At 41.9% G+C, this 23748-nt stretch overlaps 1 protein-coding gene across 11 annotated transcripts in view; it reads left to right on the top strand.

The window, feature by feature from the left end:
* The window catches only part of SMARCA1 (SWI/SNF related, matrix associated, actin dependent regulator of chromatin, subfamily a, member 1), a 112139-nt gene extending 103802 nt beyond the window's left edge, over positions 1 to 8337 (top strand). For 2 of the 11 annotated variants that reach the window (XM_043973993.1, XM_043973994.1), the window contains exons 26-27: positions 6278 to 6388; positions 7715 to 8318. In XM_043973993.1, the coding sequence (XP_043829928.1) occupies positions 6278 to 6388; positions 7715 to 7786 (183 nt within the window). In that variant the 3' untranslated portion in view covers positions 7787 to 8318. Of the gene's footprint in view, positions 1 to 6277; positions 6389 to 7714 lie in introns of all 11 variants that reach the window. The other 9 variants (XM_043973986.1, XM_043973984.1, XM_043973989.1 and 6 more) reach the window with 9 other exon arrangements.
* Positions 8338 to 23748: the final 15411 nt, after the last annotated feature.

The raw sequence follows: 23748 nt of genomic DNA, 5'->3' as shown, positions 1-23748 counted from the left end.
TATTGGAATCCTGAATTTTGGTGCAGCCAACTTAACTTTTCTTTGCCTCAGTTTCCCAATTTGGTAAAGTTTTCCTATTTCAGGCCAGATATTGATTATGAGGAATTCTTTTAAGAAGCAATTTTGTCAAAGCCTTTTGAAAAGCTGCCCATGAGGAGTGATAAATGAAAAGATTGAAAACTACCTCTTGGATGGCCGTGATGAGAGGTGCTGCTTACCCAGTGATTGTTTTTTTCTCAGTGATTGTTAATGTGTTAAGTCTGAAGAGCCACTCGGAGATTTGAGGCTGGTGTTGTCATGTGGCTGGAGGGTTTGATTTAGGATGCTGATGGTAATTGGAGGATTACAAATGTACCAACAGCAGTCACTTTTGGGTCTTCCTACCCCATCATTATCTTTTTTGGGAAGGTGACATGATATTACATGCCATCAATATTGATTATTTTTTTAAATGTTCAAGCAGCAGTAGTTCAGTAGATGCATCAGAACAGTTTTTCTTCTCTGAGAAATACAGGATAGAGTTATTGGCCTGGGAGCTCACACTTAACCACTTGTGGCCCTGGGAGCAACCGTGGCTTTTTGTGAGATAATGGCAATTCAGAGAGGTGGCACCTTAACCAGCGACCTAGAAAATGCTCCAGAGAACTTCTGATTTGGAAGATTTTGTGTATGTGGCTTTTAAAAAAAAATCCTTCTGAGACAAAGGAGGAGAGGAGGGAGGAGAGAGAGAGAGAGAGAGAGAGAGAGAGAGAGAGAGAGAGAGAGAGAGAGAGAGAGAGAGAGAAGAAAGGGGAAGTGAAATAGAAAGGAGAAAGAGAAGAAGGGAGAGAGGTAGAGAAAAAGGGAGGAGGGAGAGAGTGTTTCAGGGAAGTAGAGGAGAGACAGTGAGAGAAAGGGCAAAGAGAAAGAAAAATAGAGGAGAGAGAAGGGGAAGAGAAATATAGAAGAGAGAAGAAGGAAAGATAGAAGAGAGGGGAGAGAGAGAGAGGAGGAAGAGTGTGAGTGAGTGTCACGGTGAGGAAGCAGAGAAAGGGCAGAGAGAGACACAGAGAGAAGGCAAGAGAGAGAAAGGGGTGGGAGAGAGATGGAGGAAAGAGAGGGAGGAGAGAGGAAGCAAGCTTTCAGCTTCATTTGCTAAGAACTGAAGAACTAAACTGAGATTCTGCTAAAGAGCGCTTGCCCTTCAAGTTCAGACACCCAGGTGCATATGCTGCAGTTCCTTGCCCTTCCTCCTTCATCTGCCCTTGACTTTCAGCCAGGACGCCTGCAGACCTTCTGTCATTCAGACTTAGGCAGGCTTTAGTGTCTAGGAATTTTAGTATATAGGAAATGTAATGTGGAGTCTCTTTAATCTCGTTCAATAAGTCACTTCAAATCTCCTGAGGTTTTTTGTGCTTGTTCAATTGAGCCTTTGAGGCTGGATATTGGGGTAGGCTATGTTAGGACTTGGGGCGCCTCCAGTGGGGTTCTTAGTGGCCCTATTTTGGGGTTTCTTGGTGGAGACACTGGAGTGGTTTACCATTTCCTCCAGTTCATTTTACAGATGAGGAAATGGAGGCAAACAGGGTGAAGTGACTTGCCCGGGATCACACAGCCAGTAAGTGTCTGAGGCCAGATTTGCACCCAGGAAGAGGAGTCTTGCTGACTTCAGGCCAGGCACTATATCCACTGTGTCACCAGGTTGCCCTACTATGTGTCCTGCTACACAGTAGATACTTAATAAATGCTAGTTGATTGACTGATTGACCTAGTCTGTGTAAGGCACTAGACCTTTTCCTTCCCTGCCTGACTCTTTTCACAAATGAGGTATGATCTCTCCTGCTCCATTATGGTACTTACTCCTTTTTTGCTTTGTACTTTTATAGATACCTGTGTACCTGTTCTTGTGTTCTCTGTCTCTGTTCCTCTACCCCCACCCCCACCCCCATTAGAGTATAAACTTCCTTAGGACAGGACTCCCATACCTTGGGCAGGTATACACCTTGCATATTGTATTACACATTGCACTTTATTTATACAATATATGTTGAAGAACCCAGGAAAGATTGTATATGATGACCTCCTTTTTTTTTTTTTTTTAGTGAGACAGTTGGGGTTAAGTGACTTGCCCAGGGTCACACAACTAGTAAGTGTTAAGTGTCTGAGGCTGGATTTGAACTCAGGTACTCCTGACTCCAGAGCCGGTGCTCTATTCACTGTTCCATCTAGCTGCCCCATATATGATGACCTAACGAGGTGCCTTTGGGCCAAAGTAACATCAGTCCAAGAGTAACAAAGGGCTAACCTGTGAGACTCTTTCTATCCCTTTTACAGTGAGTTTCTGGATGGAGTTCTGCCCTCCACAGATGCCTTATTTGTGTGCCCCTACCTTCTTCTTCTTCTTCTTCTTCTTCTTCTTCTTCTTCTTCTTCTTCTTCTTCTTCTTCTTCTTCTTCTTTTTTTTTGGTGGGGCAATTGGGGTTAAGTGACTTGCCCAAGGTCACACAGCCAGTTAAGTGTCAAGTGTCAGAGGCTGGATTTGAACTCAGGTCGTCCTGAATCCAAGGCCAATGCTTTATCCACTGCGCCACCTAGCTGCGGCCCCCCCTTCTTTTAAAGACTTCTTCTTAGTCTTTGTCAGGCTGCTTGGAAGCTTGTTCTCCCTTCCTCCTCATGGCTACTGAGAGTTCTAAATGATTCCATTACAGATGTAGAAGATGTAGAAACTTAGCCAAGAGTACCCCTAGTGTGTCTCAGTTGGGAGTGGGGTCTAGGCATCTTGTATTGATTTACTCAGCTGCTGAACACCTCCATTCTCAGTATGTGGCTACCTGGAGGTTTGGCATAGTAACTGGGTCACCAGTGTGTCAATTTCCTCCTCCCTCTTGACTTGTCAAAATTCTAGAATTGGTCCAGGAGAGGAAAGTAGACAACACGTAGATTGAATGTCTCCAGTGCCAGGACCTGGGTAGATGGCAGTGGGAGGATAGGCTTCCTACTGTTTTGGGTCAGCGTTGAAACAAATCCTTTCTGTACCATCCTCTGCATTTTTGCCACTCAGAAATGTTGAGTAGAGGAATTAAGATGGGGGAAGTGTATGAGAAAACTTTTTTTTAAAAGTATTTTGCAAAACATCTTGTGGGAGATAATGTCTATAAGCTCTATTGAATTGTCAGCTCTTCATTGCAGAACTGGAATGCCAGACATCTAAATTTAGTGCCACTAGCGTATCCTTTAGAATCGTCCCCTCTCCCTGAAATCCTTGTAGAATAGTAATGCACTCCCTGTTCACCGTTTTGCAATTTTATTCTCCTTTAGAGTGTTGGAAGGAACATCAGGCTAAGAATTGGGAGACCTGGGCTCAAAGGCTAGACTAGTTATGATATCATTCTTTTTTATTTATTTTTATTTTATTTAAATTTTTTTGTGTGGGGGGGGGCTATGGAGGTTAAGTGACTTGCCCAGGATCACACAGCTAGTAAGTGTCAAGTGTCTGAGGGCAGATTTGAACTCAGGTCCTCCTGAATCCAGGGCCAGTGCTTTATCCACTGCGCCACCTAGTTGCCCCCTATGATATCATTCTTGGCCAAGAAAAGTTAACTGACCTAATTGAGGAGGGGGCCTCATTTTCCTCACCTGTAAAATGGGAATAATGGCATCTGTACCACCCATCTCACAGGACTTTGGTGAGGAACATGCTTTGGTAGACACGAAGTGCTGGAGAAATGTGAAATGTTGCTGCTGTTATTACATATTGTTCTTCCCTGCAAATAATGCCCTCAATTTTCTGCCCTTTTGGACAAGGTCTTGTGTCTTGGTTGAGAGGAGGGACAGCTGGGTTATTCAATGGTAGGGCTGATAGAAGCTACAGAATGCATTCACCCAATACGTGGGAAAATTGTTGCCATTCACTCATTTTTTAGTCGTGCTCCACTCCTTGTGACTTCATTTGAGTGATTTACCATTTTCTTCTCCAGCTCATTTTACAGGTGAGGAAACTGAGGCAAACAGGGTAAAGTGACTTCTCCAGGGTCACACAGATAATGAGTGTATGAGTCCAGATTTGAACTCAGACCCTCCTGACTCTAGACCTGGCACTCTATCCATTGGGCTACCTAGCTAGAATAAACTAAAAGGCTCAAAGGGGCATGAAAGGTAGGAGAGTTTATAGGGAGTGAAAGCATTTTCCCAACAGATATTTTTCACATTCATTTATATGCCCTCCTTTTTTCAAAGTTGGACTCATTGCTATCCTAGTACTTTCTCCTTTAACAAAAGCTAACAGCGGGATGAACCTATCAGCCAGGGTTCTGTTTATAGAGCCATCTATTTAGTTTTAGGATCGCTTAAGAGTGGGGATCAATATTGGGGTGGGTACCATTAGAGAAAGTGACATTACCTGTAATTGAAGGTCTGTGAAAGCCACCTCTGTACGCATCCATCCCCACTGCCATTTCTCTGGTTATTTTTTTGTGCTTTGAATCATTTGGTGACGAGTTGAAAAGGCCCAAAGGTTGGAACTTATTGTCCAGCCTATTTATAGACCCAATGAGATGCTTTACTTTGCTGCATAGCATACTTTCTCTAAAAGTATTCGTTCTTTCTGAATCACCCATATGACTCATGAATATGTATCTCTGACAGAACCTCTCTGAAGGTATCTGCCAGTACAGGCATCTATTACTTATTGAAAATACTCATAGCCAGAGGGGCATAGCTTAATGGTTTGAGAATTGGCCTTGCTGTGTACCTAAAATTCCCTGGAAACTCAAGATCACATCTCATTATCTGCTCTCAACTTGGCCATTTTTTTATAATAGATAAATTGAATAAACCTACTGTTTAATTGATGGAATTATTTTTGTGTGAGTGTATGAAAACTGTTTTATAAGAAAACTCAAAGTCATTGCCCTCAAATTCTTTAACTTTCAATAATGGAGAACCTGGAATAACCTTGCAGCATATGTTGCTGTTCAGTTGTTTTTCAATCATGTCTGACTTTTTGTGACCCCATTTTAGGATTTCTTTGCAAAGATACCAGAGGGGTTTGCTATTTTCTTTATCAGCTCATTTTACAGATGAGGAAACTGAGGCAAGGAGGGTGAAGGGACTTGCCCAGGGTCACACAGCTAGGAAGTGTCTGAAGCCAGATTTGAACACAGGAAGATGAATCTTCCTGATTCCAACGTCAGTGCTTTATCTACTGTGGCACCTAGATGCCCCACATACCCCCTGGGCTATGAGTTCAATTTTTTTTTTGCCAGGCAGTGAGGGTTAAGCGACTTGCCTAAGGTCACACAGCTAGTAAGTGTCAAGTGTCTGAGGCCGGATTTGAGCTCAGGTCCTCCTGAGGGCAGGTACTCTATCCACTGCGCCACCTAGCTGCTCCAATGAGTTCAGTTTTTAAAAGTGTTTCTAATACTTTGTCAGCATGGGTATTCTCCCAATCTTGGAGAATATAGCCTCTCTGCAGGAGGAAATTTCCATACCAGAAGGTCACTATCCTTTATATACTAATCACCAATCTACACACAACATTCCACTAAATTAGCTTCTTTGCAACTTTGACCCACAAGTCTTGGTTTGGCCCAACAGAACAAGCCGAATCTCCCTCCTACAGGACAGCCCTCCAGATACTTGAACACAGTTGTCATGTCCTTCTGAGTCTTCCCTTCTCTAAGCTAAACATCTTGACCATCTTCACCCTCTACTCATATGAGATCACCAACCTTTTGGGGGGGGGCAGAGCAATGAGGGTTAAGTAACTTGCCCAGGGTCACACAGCTAGTAACATCACCATCTTGACCGCCCTCTTCTGGACCTTATCTGGCCTATTGACATCTCCCCCTAAACTGTGGTGCCTGGAACTGAAGCTGCCGTGGTCTGATCAAGGCAGGGGACAGTGCAACTGGCACTTCCTTCATCCTTGGTCTCTCTGGGTTTTTTTACATCACCTTCTTCACGCCGTCCTTCCTAGCTTTGTGTCATTTATGTCTTTGTCCAAGCCATTGATACTATTTCCCATTCTAACTGGAGAAACAAGGCAGCAGGCCATAGCAGTAAGAAAACTGCATTTGGAGCCTGTTTGCTCTCCTACAAGTTACTTCACCTCCTTTAGCCTCAGTTTCCTCTTTTGGGAAATTAAGGGATTGGACTATGTAGCTTCTATGGTCTCCTCTAACTCTACATCTATGAACCCATGATCCTGTGACCATAGACCAGCAATATTTACCTAATTTGTGACTAAGACTGTGTCACAGAAAGAAAATGGTGTCTTAAAATTTTTCTTTTTATTTAGGAATTCCAGCGTCGCTGTAATACTCTCATATCATTGATTGAAAAAGAAAACATGGAAATTGAAGAAAAAGAAAGAGCTGAAAAAAAGAAACGGGGAGTAAAAGGGCCAATGGTAAGGTGGTTTAAAAAAATTTAAAACAGTTTAGAGTCAGTTTTAGATGCCAAACCTTAACTTGGAAAAAAAAAGAATAAAGTTTAAAGTGGTACTTAGAAATATTAGCTTATATATTCTTGTGAAATGTAAATATCTTTTTTTGAGGGGCAATGAGGGTTTAGTGACTTGCCCAGGGTCACGCAAGTAAGTGTCAAGTGTCTGAGGCTGGATTCACATCTCAGCTCTGTTGCTACCAATGGGACCTTAGACAAGTGATTTCACTTCTCCGGCCCTCATTTGTAAAAGAATTGGGTTTGGACTCAAGACTTTTTAGCATGGACTTCTAGTATACCTCTTACAGGTATGACCCCTTCGACTAAGGCTAGAGTTCCCACTCAGTTCATTTAGGCTGGGCCCTGTCTACCGTCTCAGTGTAAATCAGAACCTCCAACAGTCCTGGAACCTTTATTTAGACATTAATTAATTAATTCTCTGTGGAATTGGCTCTCTCTGGGTTCTGAATCAAACTCTTGACTTTGTGTAGACAGCCTGAAATATTTTAATAAATTGCATTACCTGAGAGAACTTGGGGTAGATTGTCTGCAAATCCACCCTTGGAATTGTGAAAGCACAGTCTTCTAAATTAAATTTTGCTCAAGAAATGTACTTAATGAAAATAAAGTGGTTCTTAAAGATAAAAGTACATTTCCCATGCCATGTGTAGGTGGATGAAGAGTGACTATTATTTGAAGGTTATTATGTGTTGAGTTTTTTTTTTCCCTTGTAAAAATATTGGGTGCAGTTATTTGCTGTGGTCTGTCTGTCTTCTTGGACCACATAGAACATGAATTGTAGGACTTTCTAACCTTCAAGTGAATAGCCATTTGAAAAAAATTTGTTGTTTGTTTTGTTTTGGTTTTTGTTTTTGGTGGGGCAATAAGGGTTAAGTGACTTGTCCAGGGTTGCACAGCTAGTAAGTGTCAAGTGTCTGAGGCTGGATTTGAACTCAGGTCCTCCTGAATCCAGGGCCAGTGCTTTATCTACTGCATTACCTAGCTGCCCCCCGCCCCCCATGGTTTTTGTTTTTGTTTTTTTGGTGAGGCAATTGGGGTTAAGGGACTTTCCCAGGGTCACACAGCTAGTAAGTGTTAAGTGTCTGAGGCCGAATTTGAACTCAGGTCCTCCTGACTCCAGGGCTGGTGCTCTATCCACTGTGCCACCTAGCTGCCCCCCCATGGTTTTTTAAAAGACTTTTTACTACCCACATTCCTAGATTTAATGTGATGGACCCAGGTTTTTCATGTGCACATTGGAGCAGAGCATTAAATCTCTTTTCTATTTTAGACCCAGAAGAGAAAGGCGGAGCCCACTACTGAGATCTCTGGCAAGAAGGATGCCAAGAAGGTGAAGTCGTAAAGCCTAGAAATAGTGTTAACTGAGGATTGTGTACTCCCCTTCTCCAGCCTCCCCAGCCTCATCCTCTTTCTGGTCAAAATATTAATTGCTAGTTTCTATCGTATTCCCAATAACTAACCAAAAGTCTCTTGCTAGTTCTAATTTTTTGCATATTTTATATCTTTTAATGATGCTTTTTACCTGAACTGTGTAGCGTTCTCCTTTATTCATTCCCCAAATTTTTGTGTACCTGTAGCTTCGTGAATTTCATGCCTTCCTCAAAACGCCCCCCCCCCCCGCTACCCCCACCCTGCCCTTGTTCTTTCGAAGCTTGTGCTGAGGTTTTAGCTTTTCTATGTTTTGTACGCTACCACTGCTTTGAAAAAGAGCCTAGATTCTATAGTTGTATCATTGTTCTTTCATACTTAAAATTTATATGGCTGTGGGCAAATGGAATTAAAATGATTTGAGGAGAAATAGACTTCTGACTTCTTTGTTGCTTTCTTTTCTATGGAGTATAAGCTGCAGTCTGTGATTAGCATAATAATTGTTTCTTTGAGGTCATCTAAATATTTTTTTCCTGCTGGAATAAAGGGTGAGAAAAGAAAAAAAACACCACAGTCTAAAGCTAATATTTGATACCGTGTTTGCTGTCAGTACACATTACATTTAAATTATTCTCTAAAATATTCAGGTGGGAAAACATAATAAAGAAGTATCTATGAGAAATTTAATTATTCTTATTTTGGGGGGGGCAGCAGTACCGAAGTAATATTTGCCGAGTTGCATTCTGCACTACTAACTATTTTATTTGGCAATAAGTTAACTCTTTGGTTCCTGACTTCTGTGTGGTCTCTTATAAGACCAGAACTGAAAAATCCCACTCACTGCATCAGTCGACAAGCATTTAATATCAGACATCATCTTTGTGCCATGTACTATGCTATCAAGATCTGACATAGAACAGAAAGAAATCCAGTAAGTCAGAGTCTGCTTGTTAAGCTGGAGCTGAGCTCTCATAAGAAAGAAGACAACTTTGTTCTACTAAGGTCTAGAACATGGACACTCCAAGGCCAGTTGATGGAGTCAGAAACACCAGATGTCATTTGGGAGGGATAGGAGAGAGACCATCGTCAGGAACACCAGGTGTCATTTGGGAGGAATAGGGGAGAGACCATTATTTAGGCTGGACCCTGCCCAGGGTTCTAGACCCATCATGACAGCAGCTGGGAGCCAAGTGGATGAGAGTTGTCTTGCTTGAGCACAGGGGGTTCCTGTTAAACTTCGGGGTCCCCTCATAAAGTTCACCTCCCAGGAATGCATTTTAGGGGATTACCATAATTGGAAGTGACTACTGACTTCAAGGGCATGCTTCCTGGTATCTCTTTAGGGGCCTCTATAGCCCTCTGAGATAAGCAGGTGAAGGAGATTTCACTGGGTATATTGGGAGCTGAAGAGACTTAACCGCTGAAGGTTCAAGGTTCCCTTGTATCAGGAGTAGCTCTTGGGAGCAGAGAGGCTTCTGATGTTCAGTTGGACAAGCCAAGACACAGACAGGCATGATCAACGGTCATCGAGAAATAGACAGGATTGAAAGCCTTGGCATTAGACTGATACATTGCCAAATCCACAAAGGATTCTGAAGTATTCTGAGTGACCAGAGAGTGGAAAACTGAGTTTCCTCTGAGAATCTCATTACCTGTAAGGATTTGTTTTTTGCTCTCTACCTGGGTGGGGGATTTAAGTGAATCGCCAAACCAGGCTCTTTGAATATTTGCCTTTTCTGTATTCCTTACTTTTTGAGTATTTGTATTTTCTCACACCATGGCAGTTTAAAGAGAATTGACAATGGCTGTGGCTTAGAGCCCCTTTCTCCTCTACAGAAGGGAAGCTTTTTTGAGGGTGGGGTGGGGGGTTGCTGGGTTTTTGTTTTAGTTTTGTAGAGGCACACAGTGGATACTTGGTAGTATTCTGTTGCCTCACTTAGAAATTTGGATTTAGATGCTATTTTTATCTCATAAGGTTTTTCTTCCAAAAAAGAAAATTGAAACTGTATGAAGAAGGCATATTGCCCAGTTTTCTTTATGAGGAGGAGGGACGTTTTTAGCAAAGCTAAGGCTGAGGTGAGAGGAGAGGGTGAGTTGTTGCAGGGGTTACTCCAAGACACAACCTCTAAGGTTCTGGGCGTTGGCTTGATTATGGAGATGGTCACCTCAGATACTTGGTTTGAGAACGGTTCCCTTCAGGCCCTTAAGAAAATGAAGATGTGCTTTGGCAGGTGACCAGGATGGAAAGGGGTCAAGAGTCAGGTTCACATAAGACTTCCCAAGTGTCACCTGAAATGACACATTCCCCCACATCAGCTCTTAGCTGTTGTTAGCAGTTTTAGCATGTCTGTCCATGCATTTTCTATTGTGTAAACATTTGCAAGCTAATCTCAGGAAAAGAGAGAGAAGAAACTGCGTGCCTTCTTCCTTGTAGTTTTTTTCAAATGTATTTTGAAGTGCAGTTTTCCTCCCTTAGAAACAGTATTTCTTCACCAGAACAAGACATTTCTCCTGTGAATTAATAGCTTATTTGGCTGGGGATTAATGCCACACAGCAGCAAAGGTGACATAAGGAAAAACTCAGTTCCTTCTCTTTGAAATGTAGAGCTGATGGCACAGTGGAGACATATTAAAATCTAGGTGCTGGTGTGAGATGGAATGAACCACGATGTAACCCAAATGTTGTGGAATGGGCTTATTCATAGCACAGCTTTCAGCTTTGGGGTGTGTATGGGGGGTTTATGGGTGTGGATATGTGTGTGTGTGTGTGTGTGTGTGTGTGTAATCTTGCCTTAGGGACATACAAAGGCTTATTCAAACATGATAATAGGGGGAAGCTAGGTGGTTCAGTGGATAAAGCACTGACCCTGGATTCAGGAGGACCTGATTTCAAATCTGGCATCAGACACTTGACACTTACTAGCTGTGTGACTCTGGGCAAGTCACTTAACCCTTACCCTGCAAAAAAGAGAAAAAGACAAACATGATAATAGGATTAACTGAATACTAGAATGAGTAAGTGAATCGAGGGGTGCAGAAAAAATGGAAAGTGGGAATATACTAGATTTCATCCACTAGTAGTCCAGTAAGAGGCAGAGAAAATCCCAGAAATCTATCTTTTTTTTTTTTTTGATGAGGCAATTGGGGTTAAGTGACTTGCCTAGGGTCACACAGCTAGTAAGTGTTAAGTGTCTGAGGCCGGATTTGAACTTGGGTCCTCCTGATGCTTTAGCCACTGCGCCACCTAGCTGCCCCAGATCCCAGAAATCTCAGACCAGAATTTTATTGCTCTAACTCCAGCTAACTTAAAGTCTCCTTGCCCCACAAAGGACATGCTTCACATGTAGCCTAGGCCAACAAAAACTGTGTACATGGGGCAAAGTAAGCCCTTGAACCCTCTGGCCAATTTATTCTATGTATATGGTGATTAAAGGCACCATTTTAAGGTTTATGAAGGTTGAAGGAATGACTCCACAGGGAGGAGAGACACTGTTGTCTATGCCTTTGGGGAGGCATTCTCATTTTGTGCAGATGTATACTTGGGGTAGGTCTTCCTGACTCCAAATGCCATCAAACACCAGGCGTGTGACCCTGGTTAAGTCATTTAAGCTCTTTGGACCTCAGTTTCCTCATTTGTAGAATAGAGAGATTAGACTCAATAGTCTTTACAATCCTTCATACATCTAAATCTAAATGTAAATTGTGGTATTATTTATTTGTAAAAACCTACATGACTGTAGGGACATCATGATATAATGTAATATGCATTAGGATGGGCATCCCAAGTTAGCATTTAAACATGAGATGTGTCTGCAGAATTATTGGGCTCATCAGACTGGAAATGCAATTATTATTTTTCAAATCAACAATTTCGGTTCCCTTTTGAAAGCCTAAAAGTGGTGTCTAAAGGCCTCGTGGTATATAATATAGCTAGTTTGCTCCCTCCCCACCCTCCACAATCCCCAAGCTTGGGATGTTCTCCCTCCCCACCTCTGCCTCCCAGTCTGGGGCCTTTCTTCAAGGCAGTACAAATCCCCTGCTCTGTGGGAGGCCTTTCCTTGTTCTCCCTAACTATTAGCACCTTCTCTCAAATTACCTTCCAACTACCTACTCTGAATAGATCTTGTATGTATTCTGTTATATACATATATCAGAACAGATACTCCCTGAGGGCAGGACAGTTTTCATGTTTTTGCCTTTATTTGTATTCTCATAATTTAGCACAGTGCCCAGAACATGGTAAAAAATAATTCACTATTTTTAAAAAACACTTATGGAGTAAGCACAAATGACTTGGTTGTGAGCTTTAGAAGTAGCTAGGACCTTAGGGTTCTTAAAGTCCAAGGGTGGGGACAGCTGGTGGTGTAGTAGATAAAGCACTGGCCCTGGATTCAGGAGGACCTGAGTTCAAATCCAGCCCCAGACACTTGACACTTACTAGCTGTGTGACCCTGGACAAGTCACTTAACCCTCATTGCCCCGCAAAATAAATAAAATAAAAAAGTCCAAGGGTTCTTAAACCATTTTTGCATCCTGCACCCCTTTGGCAGATAGTCTGGTAAAGTCTAGGGACCCTTCTCAGAGCAATGGTTTTAAATACATAAATTAAAGGACACCAATTACAAAAGACAACAATTATTCACATATTTACCAAAATTCCAAAGAAGTCAAATTTACATGTTCTCAGGTTAAGAACTCCTACGCTTGGGGGCAGCCAGGTGGCACAGTGGATAAAGAACCAGCCCTAGATTCAGGAGGACCTGAGTTCAAATCTGGCCTCAGATACTTGATACACTTAATACCTGTGTGACCCTGGCCAAGTCACTTAACCCCCATTGCCCCACAAAAAAAAGAACTCCTACCTTGTCCAACCTCCTCATTTGCAGGATGAGAACATAGTCCCAAAGAGGTTCAGTCAGTCAAGCATTTATTAAGCACCCATTATGTTCCAGGCATTGTGTTAAAGTTTTGGGGATACAAAGGCAAAAGACAGACCCTGCCCTGGAAGAGCTTACCTTCTAAGGGGGAGACAACAAGTAAACAAATAGACACGATCAAGTTCTATAGAGGATAAATAAGAAAGAATCAAGGGGGGGGGCTCTAGAATTAGTAGGGATTGGGAAAGTGACTTGCTTAAGTTCCTATAGGTAGAAGTAACAGAGCTAGTTTTTGAAACTGAGGTCTCCCCACTCATCTGCCAGCTTCCTTTCTATATTACATTGCTGCTTGCATGCCATGTAGAAGGGCTAATTCTTTAAGAAGCTTTTGACTTGAAAAGAAGCTTGCTTGAATGCAGAGAACCAGAAGAATCTGGGTTTTTACAGGTAAAAGACTCCATATCCCTTTCTTGGGGGTGGGATGGGGCAATGAGGGTTAAGTGACTTGCCCAGGGTCACACAGCTAGTAAGTGTCAAGTGTCTGAGGCTGAATTTGAACTCAGGTCCTCCTGACTCCAGGGCTGATGCTTTATTCACTGCACCACCTCGCTGCCCCCTCCCTATCCTTTTTTGTATTTTTGTTTTGTTTTGTTACTTTTTTGTAGGGCAATGAGGGTTGAGTGACTTGCTCAAGGTCACACAGCTAGTAAGTGTCAAGTGTCTGAGGCCACACGAACTCAGGTCCTCCTGAATCCAGGATCGGTGCTTTATCCTCTGCACCATCTAGCTGCCCCCCATCCTTTTTATTTTAAACTAAATTATGAACTTGTATAGCATCCCTACTTCTGCTTATGCAAGAAAAAAACAAGGTAATAGGTTGTATGAAATCAACCTAATTGTCAAAATCTATGGCCACAGACTGACCTCCTTGCCCTTGATAACTATCACCGCTAGTCCAGCTAAACAATTCAGAAAAGGTAAGCCAGCTACAGCTTACCTAGTTAGTGGGAAAAAATCTCTTGAAATATGAGGCCACCATCCTTTTGCCAAGGAATTTGAACCTGATGTCTATACTTTGATACATTTGGTTTTCTTTTTCCTTTTTTTAAAAAAATTATTCATTTTTAATATTCTTTTTAAATTTTGAGTTACAAATTCCCTCACTCCCTCTCCCTCCCATACCCATTGAGAAGACAAGCAACATGATATCAATTGTACACGTGAAGTCATACAAAACATACTTCCTTGGCCATATTTTCCAAGGAAAGCAAGAAAAGGGCAGCTAGGTGGCACTGCAGTGGATAAAGCACCGGCCCTGGATTCAGGAGGACCTGAGTTCAAATCCAGCTTCAGACACTTGACACTAGCTGTGTGACCTTGGGCAAGTCACTTAACCCTCTTTGCCCCGCCAAAAAAAAGAAAAGAAAAGCAAGAAAAATAAGTTGAGAAAATTATGCATCACTTTGCACTCTGAGTCCATCAGTTCTCTCTCTGGAGGTGGATAGCATTTCTTTTTCATCATGAGTCCTTTGGATCATTGTATTGATCAGAGTGGAAGTCTTTCATAGTTGATCATCACTACAACATTGCCATTCCTGTGCACAATGATCTGGTTCTCCTCACTTCCCTTTGCATCAGTTCACATAGGCCTTACCATGTTTTTCTAACCCCCCCCCCAGTCATTTCTTGTAGCATAATGGTAATTCATCACAACCATATGCCATACTTTGTTCAGCCGTTCCCCAGTTGATGGGCATCCCCTAAACTTCCAATTCTTTGCCACCACAAAAAGAGCTGCTAAAAATATCTTTGTACATATAGATCCTTTTCCTTTTTCTGTGATCTCTTTGAAATAAAGACCTAGTGGTGGTATTGCTAAGTCAAAGGGTATGCACAGTTTTATAGCCCTTTGGGCATAGTTCCAAATTGCTCTCCAGAATGGTTGGACCAATTCTCTACACCAGTAATTTATCAGTATCTCTATTTTTCCCTCATCCCCTCCAATATTCGTCATTTCTGATAGCTTTGAAGATGGTACCTCAGACTTTAAATCAAAAGTGATTTAAAGCTTTTTTTCATATGACAAGAGATAGCTTTGATTTTTTTCCCTGAAAACTAACTGTTCACATCCTTTGACTATTTTTCAATGGGGAATGGCTCTTATGTTTTAGAAATTTGACTCAGTTATATACTCAACATATATTTGAGAAATGAGGCATTTATCAGAGAAACTTGCAGCCTTCTTAGGTCTCTTTTTGTTTTTGCTTTATCTGAGATCATGATTGCCATCTTTGCCTTCTTTTAGTTTAGCTGAAGGATTTTAGATTCGGCTCTAGCCTTTTATTTTAACTCTGTGCTTTTCTGTTTCAAGTGTGTCCCTTGGAAACAATAATTCGATTCTGGTTTCTAATCCATTTTGCTACTCTCTTCTGTTTTATGGGTGAGCTCATCCTAGTCACAATTAGAGTTATGATTACTGTGTTTTTTCCTCTATCCCATTTTCTTCTGTTTCTTCTTTTTATCCCGTCTCTCCTCAAAAGTCTATTTTGCTTTTAGCCACTGCCTCCCTTAATCTGTCCTCTCTTTTATCACCCACTCTCTTTGTCTTATCCCCTTCTCCTCCTATTTCCCTATTTGGTAAGTTACTATACCCAACTGAGTGTGTATATATATATATATATATATATATATATATATATATATATATGTGTGTGTGTGTGTGTGTGTGTGTGTGTGTGTGCATATACGTGTGTGTATATTTGTATTATATATGCATGTGTGTATATATATATGTATGTGTATATACACAGATACTCATACACTTACACACACACACACACACACACACACACATATATACATATATATTCTTCCCTCTTTGAACCAATTCCAATGAGAGTGATGTTCAAGCATTAGACTGTGGCTCCCCCCACTTTCCCTTCCACTATAAAAGCTCTTCATTGCACACCTCTTTTATGTGAGAAAAATTTCCCCATTCTACCTCTCCCTTTCCCCTTCTCCCAGTGCATCTCTTTCTCACCCCTTCATTTTTTTGGAGATCATTCCAACATAATCGACTCACATCCATGCCCTCTGTCTATATAAATTTCTTTTAACTTATAATGATAATTTATAATGATAAATTTCTTAGAAGTATTAATTATCTCCCCATATAGGAATGTGAACAGTTTAAATTTATTGAGACCCTTGTCATTAGTTTTTCATGTTTACATTTTTATGCTTCTCCTGAGTCTTGTATTTGAAAGTCATATTTTCTATTCAGCTCTGGTATTTTCTTTTCTTTTCTTTCTTTCTTTTTGTGTTGCAGGGCAATGAGGTTTAAGTGACTTGCCCAGGGTCACACAGCTAGTAAGTATCAAGTGTCTGAGGCTGAATTTGAACTCAGGTCCTCCTGAATCCAGGGCCAGTGCTTTATTCACTGTGCCACCTAGCTCACCTAGCTGCCCCCCCCCTCCCCCAGCTCTGGTCTTTTCATCAGGAATGCTTGAAAGTCCTCTTTTCATTAAATATCCATTCCCCCTACCCAGAAGGATTATACTCAGTTTTGCTGGGTAAACTATACTTGGTTGTAATCTAACTCCTTTGCCTTTCAGAATATCATATTCTAAGACTTCTGTTCCTTTATTCTGGAAGCCACTAAATCTTGTGTGATCCTGACTGTGGCTCCATGATATTTGACTTATTTCTGGCTGCTTGATGTGTTTTCTCTTTTTTGGCTGTTTGAGGTATTTTCTCTTTGATCTGGGAACTCTGAAATTTGGCTGTAATATTCCTAGGGGTTTTCATTTTGGGATCTTTCAGGAGGTGATAAGTGGATTTTTTTTTTCTATTTCTATTTGACCTGCTGAATCTGAGATATTGGGGCAGTTTTCCATATAAATTCCTTGAAACATGATGAAATTCCTTGAAACTCATGGCTTTCAGTCCAATAATTCTTAAATTTTCTCTCCTTGATCTGTTTTCCAGGTCAGTTATTTTTCTGTTGAGATATTTCACATTTTCTTCTATTTTTTCATTCTTTTGACTTCATTTTATTTTTCTTGATGCCTCATGGAGTCATTAACTCCTAAGTGCCCAATTCTAATTTTTAAGGGATTATTTTCCTCAGTGAGCTTTCATTCCTTTTTTTTCCCATTTGGCTAATTCTGCTTTTTAGGGAGTTCTTTTCTTTGATGAATTTTTGTGCCTCTTTTACCATTAGGCCAATTCTGTTTTTTTTTTTAAGGTGTTTTTTCCCCAGTAATTTTTGTGCCTCGTTCCCCATGTTGTTAATTCTTTTTTCAAACTTTTTTTTGCATCATTCTCATTTCTTTTCTTACTTTTTCCTCTACCGCTCTTATTTCTTTCTTTAAATCTTCTAGGAATTCTTGTTTGGCTTGGGTCCAATTGGCATTTTTCTTGGCTTTGTAGCTGTTTTCACATTGTTGTCTTTTGACTTTATGTCTTGGTCTTCCCTGCTACTCAGTAACTTTTTTGTTTAACTTTTTTTCTTTCTTTTTTTTTTTTTTTGGTGAGGCATTTGGGGTTACATGACTTGCCCAGGGTCACATAGCTAGTGTCAAGTGTCTGAGGCTGGATTTGAACTCAGATCCTCCTGACTCCAGGGCCAGTGCTCTATCCACTGCACCACCTAGCTGCCCCTACTCAATAACTTTTAATGGTCAAATTATTTTTTTGTCATTGTCATTTGCTCATTTTTGTCTATTTTTTGACTTTAAACTTTATGGTAAGGTTGGGTTCTGCTCACTGAGGGAGGGGAGGCATCGTGACAAGCTTCAGGCTTTTTTTGTGCTGCTGTTTTTCTCCGGGTCTGCAAATTTTTGGTACTTCCAACGTGGTGTGATGCGTGGATAGCTGTGGTTACCACTGTCCTGGTCTGCAATCTGGTCTTTACCCAGGAAGGACCCGTGATCCCCTGAAACTACAAGTGTTAGCACTCCTTTTTGTTTTCTAGTTTTCTTTTTCTGAGTCCAACACAAGTATTGCTAGAATGGTAAGCAGCTATTTATTATAGCCCGTCAATTGGGGAAATTAACATTCCAACACCTTCCATAGACAATACATGACAATGAGATTCACAGAAGAGGCAAAATTAGGGGGAGGTTTTCTTTTAACATAAGGAGTCACCACAGGAGACTAAGGGAGATGTTTTTGTTTTGTTTTTTTGTTTTACTTTTGGGCAGGGCAATGAGGGTTAAGTGACTTGCCCAGGCTCACACAGCTAGGAAGTGTCAAGTGTCTGAGGCTGGATTTGAACTCAGGTCTTCCTGAATCCAGGACCAGTGCTTTATCCACTATGCCACCTAGCTGCCCCATAAGGGAGATGTTAACATAAATTTTCTTATCATACTTCAAATGTTGCTTTTTAAAAAAATCCAAAGAACTTTCCATGTAGTAGAACCCCAATACTTAATCACTGAAGGAAGGGTGAAATAAACTGATGTAGTATTGAAATTGAAAACATAATTGTAGAAAATCCTGGAAAAAAAGTTTTAGTAACTTAACAAATCATAAGTTCCACATGCAGGCTGTTAGGAGTGAGCTATAATAAGCTATTCAAAAGCAAAAAGCTGACACTTGGGGGTAGAAGAGCTCATTACTTTGAAGACTACTTGATATCCGACTTATGGAAAAAACCTCCCGGACAGCAGTGATTCAGAAAGTTAATTTATATAGCACAGAACTTCTTCATATGCAGCACTGTATTAAAGGGAAATTGTCTTTATGACATAAATACAATTCTGTAACGGATGTACCCTCCGATTCTTGGGCTGCATGCAGTTACCAAGCATTGAGGGGGTCAATGGGTTTTTCTTGCAAAGAAAAATGACCCTGAAAGAGATAAAAGGGGAGGTAAAAGAGACGAAAGGAAACATAAAAGGAAGAATAGCATGTTCTCAATCTTCAACAACCAAATTGGGGGGGGGGACACATTTTGAGCAATTGTAGCACTGTGCACCTGCATTCTGTACATTTTTAATAACAAAGGGTAGAGCAGCTTGAGATTTCTACAGTACATATCAAAGCCACTGGTTTACAAACTTCATAAAGCATTATTGGGTACTTACAAGGTAGAGAAAGAAGTAGGACAATGTTGCTTTTCTCTCTTTGCTTAAATGAGGCTTGGTAGTTGCCACTGGGAAAGTTTTTATGGCTCTAACAAAACAGCAGAAAAAAGTCCAACATTTACAAGATATCACAGAGATGACAAATGGAGCTGAATTCAAAACTTTCTTAGGTGGGAGTACACACAGGGACCCGATGCATGGTTTCCCCCAAACCCGGGGGAACAGCTTTATCTTTTGCCAACTGAAATTTGGAGGGGAAGGGAGGGAAGTAAATGGGGTGGGAATGTGAGCTCCAGTATGGTTTCAAGAGAGAGTGAAAGGACTTCAGGGTGGAAAAAGTGAATTAGGTACTAAAAAGTTTCACACTGACTTGAGGCAGCATTAGATTGGGCACTGGACTTGGAGTCAGCAAGACCTGGGTTCAAATCCAGTCTGAGATACTGTGTTTGGTCTTTAGCAAGCTATTTCCCTGTGCCTCAGTTTCTTCATCTTCCAACTCGAAATCTAATGACTATGGGAATGCAACAACCTCTGTGAGCTTCAGTTTTCTCCCCTGTACAAAAAGAATCACAGAAGAGACTCCAGAAATCATCTAGTACAAGGTGTGTGTGAACAAGATGCCCCCCACGAACATGTTTGTTAAGGAATCATCCAGTCTCTGCTTGCCCTCCAGTGAAAGGAAAACCCATCCCACTTTGGGGTAACTCAAATTTTGAGGGATTTTTCTTTCTTTCATCCAATCCACATCTGCCCTGGCATCTTCCACCTATTGCTCCTGGTTCTACCCTCAGAGGTCAGGTAAAATAAGTCCAATCCATTTTCCACATGACTTCCCTTCAGGTAGTTGGAGAGAGCTGTCATGGTCTCTTCTAAAGTTGCCTGTCCTCCATGCAATTAATCCAGTTTATCTTTGTATGGATGCTTCTGAGCCCTTTATAATCCTGGCCACTCTATCCTGGAAACTCTACAGATTATCAACTCTTTCCTAAACCATGGTGTGAAGAACAGAACACAATGCTTCAGATGAGGTTTAACCGGGGCCAAAGACAATGGTACGATCACTTCCCTGAATCTGAATGCTCAGCCTCTTGTAATGTAGCTATAAGATTACATTTGTTTTCTTGACTGCCATATCACACCATTGCCTTTGATTGAACTTTCCATCTACTAAAACCCCCAGATTTTTTTCAGATGAGCTACCATCTAGCCATACCTCCTCCATGGGAGTTGATTGTTGTTGGGAAGTACATGGCATTTTTTTTTTTTTTGGGTGAGGCAATTGGGATTAAGTGACTTGCCCAGGGTCACACAGCTAGTAAGTGTCAAATGTCTGAGGCTGGATTTGAACTCAGGTCCTCCTGACTCCAGGGCCGGTGCTCTATCCACTGCGCCACCTAGCTGCCCCGGGAAGTACATGGGAAGGTGATTGTGGTTGCAAAATGAGCATGGTGATATTTGTATTTCCTCACAGGACCATTGTAAGGAAAGTAAACCCTAAAAGATGAACCCTAGAAATATGTGAGCTATAATAACTACAAGAATTACCTTCATAATAATCATCATTATCATTCTACTTCTCTTGGATAGTTTGTATTATGTTAGTATGCATTTGCTTTTACATCATCTTGGAGTCATACTATTACTTCACTTGTCCTGTGTCCCCAACCAACTCAGAAACTCCTTGAGGTAGGAGACCATGGATGTCTCCTACTTTTCTTGCATCCTCCCACAGAGACACAGATGCATTAGGTGCCTAATAAGGAGGTGGTGGGATAGTGGCAAGTCTGATGGCTGTCTCACTTGCTCTCTGTACAGAAAGATAAGTCTTTGCCTCCCAGCCTCATTTTCCTTCTCCATCAATTGAGGGTGTGAGGTTAGAGCTCATCTCCTAGCCTCAGTTTCCTTCTCTGTCAAACGAAGATGTTAGGCTAGAGGACTTCTGAAGCCCCTTCCTGCTTCAAATCCAGGATCATAATAACTTGGTGAATTCAATTGCATCTCAATAGCCAACAAGGACCCTGATGCTTATTGTCTTCCCCCCACATTTAATCCTGGAGCTGTTGAGCTATTTGCTGAGATGTCAGCGCCCCATTTCCATTTCAGAGCTATTTGTTTCTTCTTGCCTCCATTGGCCACATTTCAAGAGGGAGATAATTGGCCCCATCAATTTTTACAGTTTAATGAAAGCCTCTTCGGTGTTTACCTGCTTTCTTCTCAGGATAAATGCATCTGCTTGCATCCCGACATTGTTTCCACTCTCCTGGTTTAGGAAATGCTCGCTTGAATATTCTTTCCATTAAAGTAATGCACTCTGCTAACTTTGGCCTTAGATGTGTGTCTGTCTTTAAAACTAGAACCCCCTGGTGTGAAAGATTCTTTCTCACCACTGGGGTTAGAAGGTGGTGTGGTTTTTTTTAAAACAAAGATCCCAAACTCCAGGGCCGGATGCCTGCTGTCGTCTTTGTTCCAGCCAGTTTCCAATGCTTTGTTACAGCTAAAATATTGATGTAAGCCCCTTGCTGACCGTAGCAAATGCCAAGAGTTGAAATCCCAAGCAAATAATAGGCCCACCATGAAAACAAACCTGGGGCTCAGTCTTGGTACCCCAGGAGCTCAACAGACAGGCAGGAAGCCATTTTCAGGCAAGAAGACCTGGCATACTTCCAGTTCAGGAAGATTTATTGAGTTCTTCCTGTGAGCCCAGCTCCATGCTAGGCTACACTGTGGGGGATAAGAAGGAAGGGGAAGGAATCTTCCCGGCTCATTGGGGATAGAGGACTCATTGCCCTCAACTGGAGACTGGAGAAGCGTGATATTGAACAAAAAAGAGCCAGAGATGGAAGAGATCTCTGTGAATTAGGGAAGGCTTTCTGGATGACATGGGGGAGGGTGTGGAGCAAAGGAACATCACGAGGGAAAGCAGGGGGCCAGAAATCAGGATGGGCTGCATGGAAGATCATAAGATCCTATGTCTAGTCTTGAAAAGGCCCTCAAAGGTCATCTGGTCCCCCTCCCCCTCCCCATTCTATATAGAGGAAGATGAGGCCCTGGAAGGGAAAGTAACTTGGCCAAGGTCACATATAAGATTTAGATCTAGAGCTGAAAGGCCTCCTTCCATTTTAGGGAGGGGGAAACAGGCCCCAAAAGGGAAAGGGACTTGCCCAAAGTCCCACAGGTAGCGAACAATGTGGTTTTTGAGCCCAGATCCTCTGATTCCAGATCCAGCTCTCTTTTCACTGTAACATTTTTTTGGGGGGTGGGGCAATGGGGGTTAAGTGACTTGCCCAGGGTCACACAGCTAGTAAGTGTCAAGTGTCTGAGGCCGGATTTGAACTCAGGTCCTCCTGAATCCAGGTCTGGTGCTTTATCCACTGCGCGACCCAGCTGCCCCCATCACTATAACATCTTGTCCCTATGGTTTAAAGGTCTTCCTTCTGACTTGTGAGTGTGGTTATCTTTAATTCTGGACAAAGGTTGCATGAGCAATCTAGAAATTAACTTCTTCCCTGGAAAAAAAACCAAGCACCCAACGGGATGGACACAACTTAAATGAATTTAGCCAAGCAGGGCACTTGCTTGCTCTCTCTTCCCTCTCCCCCCCCACCCGTCTTTTGTCATTTCTGAATCTCTCAGCTGAGAGATTATGCTGAGAAGGGGCTATTTTCTTCACATTATAGAAAACCTGGCAGGAAGCCCCTGATGAGAAATGAAAGAGCATTAATGGTAGATTCAGCGACCCGACGTTCCAACCCCATGAACCTCTAAATTCTGTGAATTTCCTTTTTAATGAAAAGGGGGCCCATTCTGAGCCCTGCAGATAGAATTCGACTTCTTGGGCCAGCGGGCAGGCCAGCAGGGGGATATGTTTTCCAACTGGCCGCCACGGCCCCAAACCCGACCCCGAGAGAACCCTGGCTGGTAGATAATGGATCTTCCCTGATGTTTCAGCCATACGCCACGGGTAGGGATGGTGAGCTTGGGAACCCAGCTGTTCCCTAGAAATAGGGAACCAAATATTCTGACAAGTTCCAAAAGCACATGCCACCTGCCGTTCTAGAATAATTGATTTCAGCTAAGCCCACACCTGAGCCAGGCTCCTGTCAGTGACCCAGAGGCCCCCGAATCCAAGCCTGAGAAGTTAAGAGCAGGGAGAATTTGCTTCCTTCTATTCCCCTTTTTCATTTCTACTAATAACTGTAGCTCAAGTTGTGATGGAAGGAAAAAAAAGAGAGAAGAAAAGGTTGTGTCCCAGAAAGAGGGACAGGTAAGCCTTACCCAAAGCCAGGACCTTGTAGGAACTGATACCCTTGTTGGAAGTGTGATGGTGCGCAGGCCCATGGCAGTTTGGTACCAAGCACAGGAAACCAATCTGAGTCTCAACTTTGCCACTAACTTACTGGATGACCTTTGGAAAGTCGCTTCCCATTCCTGTTCCTCAATTTTCTCCTTTGTAAAATGAGAGTCTTTAAGTGTTCCTCTTTCAGCTCTAAACTCAATGATTCTATGTTTCTTCCAGATCATTAGGCTAAAGGAGGGAGGGACCTTAGAAGAAGATGTTTAGTCCAACCCTCTCATTTTGCAGAGGAGGAAACTGAGGCCCAGAGAGATGAAGTGATTTGCCCAAGGTCACACAGGCAACGAGTGATAGATTGGATTTGAGCCAAGGGTCAATGATTCCTAAGCAGTTCTCTTTCCATTGTATGTTTCAGGAATTTATTTTCTCTTTTGACACTTCTCTACTCATTTAGGTACCCAGGATTCATCAGGTACCCCATCCCCTAACCCAGCTCTAACATCCATTAATGCCTATTCTATGGGTCTTCCCAAAATTCTCCTTCCTCCTATGCCCTAGTCAAAAGTTCCCAGGTCTCTGATATTCTTACTCTCTGGGCCTTGGTAATTGATAGGCTAAGCTAATTTATGATGATAATGGATTAATGTGTTTCCCCATTCAGGGAATATGTGTTTTA

The sequence above is a fragment of the Dromiciops gliroides genome, chromosome X (assembly GCF_019393635.1).
Source record: "Dromiciops gliroides isolate mDroGli1 chromosome X, mDroGli1.pri, whole genome shotgun sequence".
In the NCBI taxonomy this organism is placed as follows: Eukaryota; Metazoa; Chordata; class Mammalia; order Microbiotheria; family Microbiotheriidae; genus Dromiciops; species Dromiciops gliroides.
The sequence above is the reverse complement of the archived record's forward strand: the minus strand, read 5'-3'. Positions and strand labels throughout refer to the sequence as shown.